The sequence below is a fragment of the Podarcis erhardii genome, assembly GCF_964252035.2.
Source record: "Podarcis erhardii genome assembly, chromosome: 8".
NCBI lineage: Eukaryota > Metazoa > Chordata > Lepidosauria > Squamata > Lacertidae > Podarcis > Podarcis erhardii.
In genome coordinates this window covers 41,738,943-41,754,505 of record NC_138499.1, presented here as the reverse complement: position 1 = coordinate 41,754,505, position 15,563 = coordinate 41,738,943, and the positions used below count along the sequence as shown (strand labels likewise).

At 39.9% G+C, this 15,563-nt stretch overlaps 1 protein-coding gene across 1 annotated transcript in view; it reads left to right on the top strand.

The window, feature by feature from the left end:
• The window catches only part of LOC309349281 (chloride channel protein C-like), a 64,061-nt gene that overhangs the window by 16,458 nt on the left and 32,040 nt on the right, over nucleotides 1-15,563 (top strand). Inside the window, exons 7-11 of the mRNA XM_081875065.1 lie at nucleotides 4,077-4,271; nucleotides 6,258-6,355; nucleotides 7,727-7,830; nucleotides 8,771-8,942; nucleotides 10,588-10,759. Coding sequence (XP_081731191.1) covers nucleotides 4,077-4,271; nucleotides 6,258-6,355; nucleotides 7,727-7,830; nucleotides 8,771-8,942; nucleotides 10,588-10,759 — 741 coding nt within the window. The remainder of the gene's footprint in view (nucleotides 1-4,076; nucleotides 4,272-6,257; nucleotides 6,356-7,726; nucleotides 7,831-8,770; nucleotides 8,943-10,587; nucleotides 10,760-15,563) is intronic.

Sequence of the window (15,563 nt, the reverse complement as noted above, 5' to 3'; positions counted from 1 at the left end):
AATGAGTACCTAATTTTAATGTTACATTCTAGGCCCAAGGACAGGCAGGGGGTAAGCAATTGACCAATAAACTGTGGTCCTTGGCATCTTCAGTTTTCCCATATATGTAGGATAATGATACTTGACACATTGTTTTGCCCACTGAAGTAACTTTTAAGTGCTGTTAACCTGAGAATATAATTCTCTTCTGGCTAGACAGGATAAAACTGGCACAAACCCCTGTCTTCTAGATTTGTGCTAAGCCACCTTACTGTAACAAAGGGACACAGACCTTGGCAGATATAATGAAAAGAGAGTTGAAACTTTGGATTGTATTACAACACCTGCCGTAGGAAAGTTAGCCTAATCATGCTACATTTGTGAACAATTCATTTTTATCAGATAGCATTTACAAAGAACTGCTGTTCCTTCGTGGATAGTTCGATAAAAGAATGTAGGCCAGCATACATTTGGTACTTTATAATATCTATTAACTTAATATTGATAGCAAAAGAGATTACTCATGGATTTGCCAGACATAAATACAAGCAGTTCTACTGCGTCCGATCAGACCAACAGCTTAGCTCAGACTTAACTACTGTACATGCTTGGGAGACATTTCCAAAAGAAGCTATTATGTCACCCTCCACCAGGGCCCTGGTTACCAGAGCTATTAGCCACTGTTACAGAAGAAGAAAAGATGTGGCAGGTTTTTGTTTAATTCCACTCAAACTCAGACATTTGGATTTTGGGTGATTTCAGAAGGGTCAAGAATAAAAGGCAAAAATGAACGGAAGATGTCCAAAGGTGCTGTAGAAGTCAAGACTCACTTTATTTTTAGAAAGTTGTTTGACACATTTCAAGCTGTGCAGCTTTTTCTTTCCAAGGGTATTTCCCTTGTGCAACTCTTTGCAGAGAAAGCAACGTTCTTTTTGCACTTGCCTTGTTTAGGTGAAGAGACAGGTGGTATATGGTGGGGGAGAGAACTTGCTCTCTCTGGAAAGGGTCTTGCAAGAAAACACATTTTCAAGGGTATTTAAAGCCCTAGTTAGCTCATTTTGGGGCTGTGTACACATTACCAGTTTAAAACTCAACTAGGCCTCCCCCTCCTCAGTTTGGATTAAAACTGGTTTGGGTGAAAACATGTCAAAATGCAGCATTTTATAGGAAACAACAGAATAGATACAGGATTGTGGCTTACATTGTGCATATACCACTTGTGCATCTATGATCAGAAACAGGTACTTGTTGGTAGTGGCACCTGGTTGGGTTTATGGAACATCTTCCTTTGAGGAAGTTTTTACTCAACATGAAGAAAAGCCACTTTGCCACAATTGCCATACAGAACAATACAGTGGATTATAATGACTTCCGCCTTGAGTTACAGTTTATAGTCCTTTATAAGTTTATTTAGGATATTTCACAAAAGAGCAATTGATTTTGACTCTCACTCTCCTGGAGGAACTGTTGCCAATGTGGTTTCTACCACAGCTTCACTGTTTGTTTTTTTGCTTGCCAGCTAGGCTAGATAATCAAATGCTTTCATTTAATTTAGTGTGGGGCTCCAGGGAAATCTGGCTGCTTTCATGTTTTATAGCCAAACTCTGAGCAGAGAGCTTGTGGGTTATGTCAAGAAAAAAACCAACATTTATTTTCTTCAGTTTATGCTGAACATAGCAGTGTAAAGAAGTCTTAAGACCCTTGATTTTCCAAGGGTAGGATTTTATGGAAGTCTGAATTTATTATTTATAAATTCTGCAGTACTATGCACACTTAACCTGGGAATAAGTGTGCATAGGACCAAGCAGCACAACTTGCTACTACTCAGAACAAAGTGTAGTTCATCTTGGTTGGATTTAAGTTTTAAAGAGCAGGAAAAATGTGAAATGTACTCAAGTAGGAACTATGAACCAAGATAAATCTTATGAACTCATGCTGCAAATGCAATGCACACTGTGTTAGAAGAAACATGTTAGAAGACAAAAATAAATTATATATAATGCATATTTCACTTGTAATAGCTTATGGTTCAGCTTCAGTTATATCATGCAGGTTCTTTTTTTCTTTTGGAGCAAGCTATATGTAGTAGAATCAAGGGGCGACTCTTTGCTGGAGGTATGCCAGCCAAGTAGCTATAGGGCAGTGCGGGGGAACAAAGTTAAAATGTTCATTACTGCTCCACCCACTTTCTACCTCTGGCCCCACACAGCGTTGACATATGAACCACATAAGTTTGCCCAGAAGGAATGCAGCCCACAGGCTGAAAGAGGTTCCACACCCCTGCTATAGGATATGGTGGAAGCTCCCTATATCTGGTGCAACACCCAATATGCCACTGCTGTTGCTTATTCACTGGTACAACTCTCCAGATATGCTGGCTGAGCACTCCATCAGTACATCTGTTCCTGGAGCCACTGGATGCCATATGAAATTGTTTCTGGCATATGGCGGCCCCCAAACCCAATCCTGAGCAGGCAAATACAAGTTATAAGCAATTGAGCAAGTGCTTCTGTTTTAGGGAAATAGGATTGTATGGGATTACTTGCATCCTTTAAAAAATCATTTTTGTTGGTATGCATGTGTTTGATGGAGAGCAGTGCAAATGTGTAGTAAGGCTCTGCTGGTTTTACAGACCTGTAGAAGATGTACATCTGCTGTTAGGATGTTCAGAAGGTCAACAATGTAGTCTTCTGTACTAAAGTACCCAGCAGTCTCTGTAAGGCTACAGTCCCCAACATGGTACATAGGAACACCATGTTGCCATTGGCACCCACCAAGTCTCCCTTTCTTCCATTTTTTAAATGTTCCCCCTTTTTGGAGACTTGGTAGTTTTAGCTGTTCCTGTACTTATTTGGGGTTTGTGTTTTGCCTGTTTTAGGGGAGGTGGCTTCTGAGTATTGTCATTCTATGAAATGGGTATTTTGTGGTGCCCACAACAGTTTCTGAGATTTAAAAATATGCCCCTCGGGATCCCCTGCTTCTTAGGGACATATAGGAAGTAAAAGGAATCAGGAAGCAATGAGCTTGCCATGGAATTAAAGAAGAGTTCTAGATTGTGATACAGTAGCGAAAAATGCTAATGCTTTTCTAGGCTGTATGAACAGAAGTATAGTGTTCAGATCAAGGGAAGTAATAGTACCGCTCTATTATGCCTTGGCCAGACCATACCTGGAATACTGTCCAATTTTGGGCACCACAATTTAAGAGGGATGTTGACAAACTGGAATGTGTGCAGAGGTGGGCAACCAAGTTGATCAAGGGTCTGGAAACCAAGCTTTATGAGGAACAGTTAAAAGAGCTGGGTATGTTTAGCCTAGAAAAGAGGAAGTTGAGAAGATATATGATAGCCATCTTCAATTATCTCAAAGGCTGTCACATGGAAGAGGGAACAAGCATTGTAGGGTAGGACTCGAACCAATTGGCTTCAAGTTATAATAAAGGAGATTCTGACTAAACATATGGAGAAAATTCTGACAGTAAGAATTGTTTGACAGCAGAATATTCTCTCTCAAGAGGTTGTGGACTCTCCTTGCTTGGAGGTTTTTAAGCAGAGGTTAGATGGCCATCTGTCATGAATATTTTAGTTGAGATTCCTGCATTGCAGGGGATGATCCTTGGGATCCTGTCCAACTCTACAATTCTATGATTCTATGAAATTAAAGAACTACAACAGGAATAAAATTGATTAAAACAACTCAATGTCTGAAAAGATTTCCTTGATAGAGAAACCTCAAGGATATATACAGCATGACAAGTTCTTTGGGAGGCACTGGCAAAACTTAGAATTTCAAGGGAAAACATGCTGTTGATTCTTAAATAATAACTGGCACATCCAACAAAGTAGGCCAGCCTATCCAGTAGCCTATTCCAAGCTTATTCTGGTTCTATGCAAAACTAAAGGTAGAAGACAGCATCAGATAAAATAAAGAATCTGGCATGAGGTCCTTGGCTATTACAAGTACAACCTGCATTTTCTACATCTAATTTCTGCTTCTTCGAGTTGTTGTATCACACCTCTTTTAACAGAGTGAACTGCTGTATGTCAACTAAAATGGCAAAATTAACAGAACATATTGTTTCTTTCCTCTTCAATGCAGGTTAAGAACTTACTGGACATGAGTGTGTTGGCCTTCGTTCCAGCCATTTTCCTTGGAATACTTGGAGGACTTTTAGGAGCTCTTTTTGTTTTTCTGAATATAAGAATTAATAGATTACGCATGTGGTTCTTCAACACAATTCCAAAAACATCTCTCAGAAAAACAGCTAAGCTCTTAGAATCTGTGCTGGTTCTTGTAAGTACTTAATGGTGTTTTGCCAAGTGTTCCAAAGTTACAACTGTGCTAGCTAGAATTAAGACCTAAGTCTGAAAACATAAAGGTTACTAGAACAATGGAAGGTGCTAAGTTGCCACATAGAACTGGCAGAATAACAGCAGATACTCAGAGGCCCTGAATCTATCTCCTACCAATATTTTCCAGTCTTTCTGAATTATGCAGAAGTCTAGTCATTAACAATCAGGTTAGGATGGTAATTTACAACAGTTATTGTTGATATTGCTACATAATACATTGTTTGGTAATATATCCATAATTCATAAATTTATGTTTAGCTGTTCAGCTGTTCAGACATATTTTGATCTTATCACATGCACACAAATTTAAACAGAGACTTTGGGGTTAGGGACCCACATATATGGAAATAAAACAGATAAGAAACAAGGTAACTCTGAGTACCTTCCTGCTAAGAAGCTGCTGATCTCTAGGCTATGAAATGAGAGGTCCTTCCATGCAATAAATAAAAGATTATTTCTTCACTGTATTTTTTATAACAACTAGCTTAATTAACTATTGGAACATTATTATTACTAATATTATTAGTAGTAGCATTTATTTAATTTCTATACTGTCCTTCATTTAAAGATTACAGGCCGGTTTACAATATAAAAATGCAAAAATACACACCATAACAACAAACAAAAAACAATAACATGGAAAGATTACTTCAAAAAGTTTAAAACAAAACAACAAAGCTTGCATTAGAATTTTGCTTAAGAATGGAGATTGGCAAATGCAGTTGATGCATGAATAAGGATTCTGAGTGCAGGGATCTTTGAAGCATAGGTTCATGGGATTCCACGTCAGCATCTATGCTTCTTGGCCTGAGTTTAATAATTTCTTTTGTAATTAAGGAATTTCCCCTTATTGTTCTTCAATACACTCACACATTTCTCCTCTGACTGACTGCTCTCACCACCATGTGAAAACTCAGTAGGTCACACATGGTAAATATTACTGGCAAAATGAGTGTTTATAGAATAGGCAAGTCCTTGCATAATGAGCAACATTGTCTATTGTTTGGATGCACTTGAAAAATATGGGTCAAGGCACAAAAAAAGCATTTGAGTAGAGTTCTTGCACACAGATCAAACCCACTATACTCACCTACCCTCCTTAACTTCCTCATAGTTCCTTCCCTAGCCAAGCAGCAAGAGAAGGTGGACAGACATCATGCACCTGTTAATTCTCCTGTGCGATATACTTAAAACATAGAACACTTATTACAGGTAATTGCCTACTGTAGGAAGGTGGGAGAGTGGGCAGTGGGTCCAGTGAACTGCCTCTTGCTTTGGAGTAATGTAGCTTCAGTTCCTGCCTGCTTTAGCAACAGAAGAAAAGCAGTAATAGCATGCTCCCCTGTCCTTCACTGACTTGTCTTCACCTCCAGGATGTGGTGAGTTCAGCCCTTGCTGCCTTAATGAATAGAAGGCAGGACAACAGCAATCATGGCTGGCTCGATCGAGGATTCTGCACAGCGTTAGGGCTCGCCCACACTTCCGCTTGTCTTATACCTAGAAAGCAAAGGTCTGAGAGGTTATCCGCTTGTCCTGTGCTTTTTAAGTACAAGTTCAAGTAGTTTTTCATCTGTTCCATTGCTTATCCTGGGAAAACCTTCTGTTTACTACTGAATCAGAACCAACATCAATCTGCAGACAAGCTGACATTTTTTTCTGATTCAGCGGTAAACAAGTAGGAATGCTAGATATCTTGAAGAAATGTTCCAGTAACTAACGGAAGACAATTCCAATCCTAAAACCAGTACAAAAGAAGTCAGAATTCTAGTCATGGATTGCTGGATTGTGAACTTTGATATTAGACCTTTCAAGAGCTTAAATACACCTTTCTTATATAAGCGTAAACTTGAGTGGGTGTGTATAAGGGTAAATTTGTTTATTTTATATTCAACATTTCTCTCTTACGTATTTTTAAAAACATGTATAGGTTTTGACCATTACTGCAACGGTCTACTTGCCATATTTCTTTCACTGTACTCCGGTCAAGAACCTGCCAGAATTTGAACCATCTACTAAGCCAGAGAAGTAAGTAGTGAAAAGAGAAATGCAGGCATCTTTATAAGTGCCACTGGCTTCTTCATTTTCAGAATTGGTCCCTTCATGAAGCTTAAGTGCAACTTCATAAGTTGTTGGTGCCAGACCAACAATTTGCTTGAATATGGGAGCCCAGGAAATGAAACGTTTCCATCCATCCATTCCATCCATCCACCCACCCACCCACCCATCCATCCCAACCTTCCTATCCATCCTATTCTGATGTTTCTATTTAAGAAAGCTTTCAGAATGATGTCATGGAATCATAGAAACAGTTGGTTGTAAGGAAATCACAGAAATAATCCACTTGGGTAATTCTCAAATGATGCATCTGAAGTAAATTTCAATAACACAGTACTTGTGTCCACCCCTCTTTATATGGCACGTATGAAAGGTTTCAGTAAATGCTTCCTCACAAATCAGTGCATGAGATATTGTTAGCCTTTCCTCCTCAATTCCTGTTTGCACTATCTTAGCCTCTCCTACACCTCTCCTATAGCAGCCATTTTGTGTTATGCCACACCCCTACAGCAGCCATTGTGCGACCCCCACTGGTTACCACAGCACTTTATTAAAATTCCATATGTGCCCCGTGGCCCCAAAAGATAAGTGACCTCGCATCTAGAGTTATCAGTGGGCTATAGGCTCTTTTGTGACCGGACTGCTCCCCATTATACACATTGCAACACAAGGGCTTAAAAAGGAGAGCTGTCTTCTGGATAAAGAGATGGAGGCTAACTGCTTAAGTACACAACATATGCACGATGTCAATCATATAAACACAAAGCTAACTCCTCTTCCTAAACTAAGTTTAGTTCCAAATTTAAAGATATAGAAGTGAAACAGTTTACCAAATCATTGAATACTTTAAAAAGAACCAAACAAGCACCAATCCTAGAGTTATTCAATGGATAATAAATATTTTGGAGAGATATTGAGGACTTCAGATACTCACACATGTGTTGAAAGAACATGTGAGGGGGAGTTGTGGGTCCACATGGGCTAGTTCCACCCCTAACTGGTCTTTGCTGGATGGTGAACTTTGATATTAGATCTTTCAAGGACTTAAATACACCTTTCTTATACTTAGTTGGTTTGTTATGGGGCTCTACATGTGTACTTTCCCTTTATGAAAGGGAGAATACAGATTGGGTGCATATAGTGTTCTATGCACTTACATGCTCCTCTGTTGCATTTGGAGCTGGGAGGAAGATATGTCTATCGAGGATGGTGATGACTGGCCCAGTCTGCTTGCTCTGCCTCACATGTTATTCAATACATGTAGTATGTCTGAACCCCCTTTTGCAGTATGTATTCTACTCATGAATACAATGTTGTTTCTTTTATTTTTGATTTTTCAAGTATAAGCCAGCCTACGTGGCACATTTCAGAATATAACTGTCCCCTGGGAACAATCCAGACTGGACCAGATGGAGCGAACTATTCCAACCAATCCTTTAATGAAGGTATGCAGGAGGGTGGGTGGGGAGTAGAACTAGGAATAGGAATGACCAGCATTCATGTAACTGCATTTCTCCAACTATGCTGTTTCTCTCCAGAACACAATTTGAGCAAAGTCTTTGATTTCACTGTTACTTGGGGTTGAATAACAAACTAGAAACAGTTTCTGAGGCATTCAAGGAGATCAGATGCTTCTTAACCGTGTTATGCTCTTCTACACTTTTCTAGAGACTTTGGTAGCTCAGCCCTATTTAGGACTTTGGTCACAGGACATGATAGCCAGTGGCGTAGCGTGGGGGGTGCAGGGGGGCCCGGCCACACCGGGCACAACATCTGGGGGTTAGGGTTAGGGGGCGCAAATCCACGGGGTAGGGGCCAAATCCACGGGTTAGGGGGCGCAAATTACTTGCCTTGCCCCAGGTGCTGGCAACCCACACTATGATAGCTTAGGTGGATAGGCAGCTGATGATAGCTTAGGTGGATAGGCAGCAATACTAAAAGGACTTGCCTTGCCTATCTGCCCAATGAATCTTGAGTTGGAAGATGTGGCATAACAAACAGCAACCACAGTCACAATGATCCATCAGCATCAGTGTCCTTGGTGCTCTGTAGAGTTTAACAAGCAAAAGCAAATCTAGACAGGCCTCCTCCACATCATCCTTCTAATCTATAATAGACAATGGGAAAAACAGAAGGTGGCATGGAAGTAGAGAGGGGAAGGGAAGGTAGCAAGGGATGGATCTGAACAACTTACATGTCCTTAATTGTGGTTTACAATTGCCAATTGAGACTGAACAGTTAAGCCATTGGTTTTGTGAAAAAAGTAATTTTGAGACCTGTGCAGATGCAACTCCACACAGAAGCCTGTTTGATAAACTATCTGGACATTAGAGCCCTTCTGTTTGTTCTTTCTCTCACCTCCCACCTTTCCAATCTCATTTAAAGCTGCTGCTCTCTTGGCTGAGAATGGGATGAGAGGAATCACGTACTTATTCAGACGTGGAACTCACGAGGAATTTGGATATGCTTCTCTTTTTACGGCACTTGTATTCTACTTCTTGCTTTCCTGCTTGACAGCAGGCTCCGCCATTGCAAGTGGTTTGGTTATACCTATGCTGTAAGTATTGCATTCATTTTATGCTACTATAGGATGCAGGTATCTCTATGGAAATCCACAATATGGTGAAAGTCACTCAGTACATTCCACTTACACCACACATTTTCAACATTGCAACTGCCTGCATGTAAACCAAAGAGGTTAGTTATTTACTACATATGGTGGTGGGTAAAAATAGTCATGTATACCATCCACCTCTTATTCTGGACAAAATAGACTTGCATTTATGTCTCATATAAGAAAAGTGGGTCAGCTGCCTTCAGAAAGATGCTTAACAAGTGGCTGAAAAGAGCAGGCAGATCTAATGATTTATCAGAGCCTTTCTGTCTTTGCATCTCAGGTTGGTTGGGCACCTCTAGGCTGGTACTTTCTTGCAGGTGTGTTGTGAAATGTATTATTGGCACAGTAATAGCACATTAGTGGTGGATTTATTCTGCTTTATTATTTCTGCAATGCTTCCTCAATGTTATCACATTATGGTTGTCTAGTGGGACTATGGTACAACAAAAGCAGGACACCTCCACCCCTCAGAACATCTGTAGTATGTAAAGCAATGGCAAGTTACAGGATGTGCACTGATTGGAAATGAAGCAGTGACCACCCCAAAACTTTGGCAGGTGTAAATAGTATTGAAAGTGGGAATGATAGCAGCATGACCACAAATCACCGTGCCTGTGCAATAAAAAGGATGCCTGGAGATATTATTTTGAGTTCGTTTGAGATATATCTGACACTCTATTGCCAAAACTTAGCTTTTCTTTTCAGGTGATTTTTAAAAAAATCAATATGCAGCTTCTACTTATATATCATGCAGTAATCAGAGACCTTTCCTCAAGATGCTGCTCCTGTTTATGGGGGAAAAATCACAAACATTTCAGTTTCAAATGCTGTGGGGTATGTGGCTGTGTGTATGTCAGAGGCATCTGTTGACTAATGCTTGGGACATCACTAGAGATTAGCAACACACAGCTCCTACCAAACCATTATGAGAACTTTTATGAGAACTTGTATCCAATGTAGCATGAAGTCACTTGTTCGGCAAGTGCAAGGAATTATCATTGCAAAGTGAAATTTCCACCATTCTTCTCTCCCTGAGCACTCCCTAAATCTGCTCTGGAGATTCCTCCAACCTTTCCTTCTCAGAGAAGAGTTTCATCTCACCAGGGTAAATTTTGCACTCATGGAATGAGTGCATTGGATGCCACCTTTAAAGTTCAATTAAAATAATTGATTTGATGTCTAAGAGTGTTGAATGCTGCTCTGCTGTTCCACATCAGTGTTGGGGGGCACATATTGTCTTTTAACAGGAAATGTGGAAAACACCAGACTATCACCTCCTACTGAAGCAGGGGTTCTTTTTTTATTTAGTTCATTGAAGGCTTCATGCTTCCCTCTCCTGTGCTACTTGCCTGTGATTTTATCTAACATCATTGGCAAGCAAGCAAGCAAGCCAGCCAGCCAGCCAGCCAGCCAGTTTCTCAGAGCATAGCTGGCCCACCCTTTCAGCAAGACAATCCCCTTCTATAATTCAGAGACAGGATGTCATGCTATAGTGCCAGATCTCTGCTAGCACAGTTACCAAGAGAAAATGAAAACCATTTATCTGCCCAGACAAGTGTCTTTACTGTCTTCTTTTCCTTTGCAGGTACACAGGTGCATTATATGGCAGGATAGTTGGCTTGATACTGGTTTCCATTTTGGGGGTTCAGACTGATGAACACAGTGCATGGATTGATCCAGGGTTGTTTGCCGCAGTTGGAGCTGCTTCTTTCTTCAGCGGTGTTTCAAGGCTAACCATCTCCCTAACAGTTATAATGGTATGCAATAAACTAACTTGTATGCTGTTTCGCCATTGGCCGCCATGGTGTTACCAAATGCCTCAAAAGCATATTTGGTATTTTGGTCTCTGAGTAGTAGACTGGCAGTGTGGAGGAGCACAGTCGAAATCAGCAGCAGTTTGCCCTGCTTCAGAAAGCTCTGTGGTAGAAAAACTGGAGCCCTGCCAGAATCCTTGGAGCACGTGGGCAGAGGTTCGTTGTCCTTTTCACATGGTCAGCAACTGAGTAAGGTGAAGAATGAGGAGGTTGCTCTGTACATCTTTACAGGCAAGCATGTAGGACCCAACCTCCCCTGGGCTGGTGATGTGGAGCCCTGATTGTGTTAGTAAAATGTAATATCTGAAAAGCAAAACAAAACCAACAAATCCCTGTCTGAACGTTTTCTAGTCTCTGTGTTGAAAGCTGTGTCCAGCATTATTGACTTTTAATAATAAAAAGGTCAGAAACAGTACAGCTACTACAGAAAAGCTGTAACTCAGAGTACGCAGAAATCATGGCACCATTAAGAAAATTAAAAAAGCTGAAGGGTCTGCAGTAATGTTGGCTACTCTTCAATATTCCTTTTTGAGATGAAAAAAGGACTTGGACGTGACAATGCAAAAGCATAGTTAAAAGGTGGTGACCTTGAATTGTAAAGTGCATACATTTTTCCGATACCGTTTGATAGGTTCCAAAATAATTTTGGAATGTTTGCTTTGGCTGTCTATGCAGTCTTCCATTTGGAAAGAGTTATATGGTGGTGATGAACAGGTTAGTAAAATGCTTTTAAAAAAGAAATACCAGACCCCACAGGCTTTTGCCCACTTCTTCGTTCTTGGCTGCTTCCCTTTTCCATGTTGATACTCAGCTCTCTTTTTGCCTTTCCTTTTTGCTGAAAGTACTAGGTCTGATGGTAACATTTCCACATGCTCCTATTCCAGTATGGAGAAAAGTCCATTTCATCCAAGTTAAATAACTGTGCTTAAGCCCATGTAACTCTATATGAGGCTTAAGACTGTTTGTTTAAGTATTCTATATTATCCTAATTAATTAAATTAGCTATTGCTTGATGGCCAAAAGGGCTTCTCAGTGGTTTACACTTTATAAAATCAATGTAAAAAAATATAGCCATACATAATTAAAGTACACAATAAAACACTTCTATCAAAATATTAAAATAAGCACCCACAATTAAAATGCATAACAAAACAAGCTCATTAAAACAGCATAAAAATTAAAAACAATTAAACAGGAGGTTCAAGCCAGGAAATCAGGGGAATGCTTGTTTAAGCAGCTGTGACTTCAAGAACCAGCAGAATGCCAATACAGACAGGTTAAAATATTTTATGTTGAGGGATAAGCTTCAGTTAAGTACATTTGTATCTGCAGATGCAACTATATGGAGACATGCTTTACAAACAGATTATTCAGCTATTGCAAATGGCATGCAATATGCAGTGTGGCAGGAAATAAAATGAATGAGATCAAGGGCACTTCCAGACTATCACTATTTTGGGGTGGGATTCATACACATACTGGCAAATTCAGTATGCACAATTATAGTTGATTAGGAGTTCTTGCACAGCAAATCTACTTCCCAAAAGCGATGGGAAAATGTACTGGAAAGTGCAGGATAACACTTGCATTGACTTAACATCTTTTGACCTGCCCACCAACAAATCAGAATGAATGTTAATAAAATAGCCAATGTTCTCTAATCTCCCTGCAAGCAAATTGGGATGAATGCCCAATAAATAGGTCATCTGGAAGTGCCCCAAGAGTCCATTGGCCAGGCTGTCTCTACTGTCCACTGAAATATCTCCTCAGGCAGAGGATCTTGGATGACAAAAATTATTGCAATGACCCTTATATGGCCCAGAAACAGGAGTGGTTGGAAATCCTCTACTCAGTCTCTTAAATTGTATTATAGGTAATAAAGTGCTCAAAGATCACTTCTGATTAAATCTTGGTATGAACCATTCACATTGTCTCTTTTGGGAAGCCCAAATGGAATAAAAGTAGAATGCTGTTGGTTCTTTAGGCAGCAATAACTTAAACATTGCTGGCTCAAGTGCAAACCTTACAGCTGTAGGTGCACATCCAGCCGGAAACTAGTAGTAATCTCCTCATGCAGATGGTAAGAACTGGCTTTGGATGATAAAATGGAACGAAATCTGAATTGGAGAAAGATATAATTGTACGTCTCAAGAGCCAAATACAGTTGCAGCCAAAAGTAACAGCTGGCCTTATTTGTGAAGGGAGTGACAAGCCAGTAGTGAGGATTGGGAGGGCAATGGGTTTTTTTGCTAGATGGGAACAGTCTTAGAGCAGTGACTAGGATAGACAGAAGCAGAATCACAATGACAGTTCTGTGTACAACCGGAAGTGCAGCTGGTGCTCCAAATACCTTCAGTCAATGTCTGCAGCTACAGCTATTGCTCATGCTCTAGGATGAACTGTCTCAGTAGTTGCTCATGGTTAAAGCATGACTTCAGTTTCTTTGTATCACGACACTGGATCACAATCTTGCTGACATTTCCTCTTGGGAAAGGAAAATAAATTTCTAAAAGGTTTCCATCTGTTACAAAACCCACCAAAACATCTGTCAGCGTCATTAAGCGCTTTTCTGGCTGTGCTTGACATACACTAGCGGCAGCAATTTCAGAGTGGAAGTGTTCTGTTGAGCAAGCAAAAATGGGCAAGTGCACCTACCTTTTTCTGAAACATCATTGTTCAGAGACTTCTAATGGTTGTACCAACCTTTATGCTGTGATTTGAGTAACATTGCTAGAACCAATGTGTTAGCTAATTGAGTCTGCTCTCAGATTCCAAGCATACCTTGAGTAGAGTGAAACATGAACATGAATTCTATATGGTCCCAAGCTCTAACACTTCCTTATAACCCCTCCACCCTGGCACTTGAGAATTGCAAGCATCAATTTTATGTATCCCTTCGATGTAGGAACATCTAATGTAGGCCTGTTAAAGGTGAAGTTAGAAGAAATGCCTCATCACTTTGTCTACATTGGAAACATAGTGAAAGTATGAACTATGCAGTATCCCATAGTCTGTAGAGCAATCTGGAGTTGGAAGTGAAAAGGAGGAGATTAATAGATCAAGGGATATGTGTGTGTGTGGTGGTGGTGGTGTGTGTGTGTGTGTGTGTGTGAAGATTGACAGAAAATTGATTTTAAAAAACCAACCTTCTCTGTTCTTAGGACTGCAAAATTATCTGGGCTCGTCTGTCTTCCAGGCTTCAAGTGTATGCTGTACTGTTGTTTGTTATAAATGAAAACCAATACAATGTATTTTAAAATCTCCAAAACTCCAGTGATAACAGGATGCTAGCATAGTGATGCAGCCCTCTGGAGTTAGTAAAAATATAAAAACCTCAGAATTATTAGAGTTGTGCGTCCTTGGTGTAAATCACTTTTGTAAAGTGTGTTAGACAGTTCTGAGCTGGATTATGCAGTATCTTTTTCAAGAAGAGAAAGGGAACTTGGTGAGGAAGGCAGCTGTTAGGTTTTAAGGAAAGTTCACATTTACCACAAGCCACTTGCCTTTTTATGAACGTAAATAAAAATGGTGCCCTCTTTGCCTTTACAATTTTTTTTTTTGCACCTAATGACTTCATTTTTAACTAGATTCTCCCCTCCAATGAATTTGAGTAAAAAAGATGGTCAATAAAAGTCTGCTGGATCAGCAGGCCCAATTCTAATGAGGTTCCATTTTGACTACATTTTCAAAACCAAAAGCCAAACCGAGAAACAAGTTAACCATGGTGTGACTAAGAATGAGGACCAGGGCTTTTATCAGTAGTTTTATGTAAAATGTGTCTTTTGAATTTCCTGGGCAGCTGCCCTCCTCTCTTTGATGTGCCATGCCCTGTTGATGCTCTTAATGAAATGCATAAGTATGTGTTATGTAATAAAACTATAATAATAGACAGGGGGCCAACTGGTTATAATGATGTGGGGCATACATCACTGTAGGGCTTACAGAAAAATTCCATCAGTGACTAAAATAAGGTTAGTTTTTTCTAAAAGCCTCTGAAGCATTCCACTAAGCGTGCAATTATGTATGAGGTAAGCAAAGTGAAACTAATTTGCTGATTCATGAATTATAAATCTGCCTATTAATGGTATTTTTCCTTAATCCATTAGCAGTGCTGGCTGTATAGGAGCAGAAACCGTCTGTATAGGAGCAGCAAGCCGTCTTTAGCATGGCCTGTTACCTCTATAAGACCTAAATTACATAAGATAGCAAAATCAAGCATAGCTAGTAAATCTTTCCTTGTGATCTGCCCCCTAAGTGCACTTTACATTGCACATGATTAAAAGATAAAATTTACTGGCTGTTAAGCTGTTTTTCCTGTTTTTCTTTCTCTTCCTTTTCTTCCATTTTTTTTTTTTAAATATTAGCACCAATTTGTCTACTTCTTATATCTGTCCCTTCAGTGTAAGTTCTGTTTCTACAAGGTATAGGGCATGGGGAAGGTTTACCTATTATGAGCAGCCCAAATCAAGTAGCAAGTTTTCTTGAGGTGGGGTCTTTTCAGATTATCAGTTTATAGAGCAGCAGGTGTGTCCTTGTCCATTTTTTTTTTTTTTGCTTGAGATCTAGTTCTATTTGAGGATACAGCGTTTCCCCAGAAGCCAAACCTTATTGGAGAATTTGAGTCTTTCCCCAGTTAGTGCGGTTGTTATGATCTAGAGAACTGTTCAGAATTATATTGTTTCAGTACCATTATTTTGTGGTGTCATCATTGCGCACTATACTTGACTTACTAACAGCCAAGAGAAAG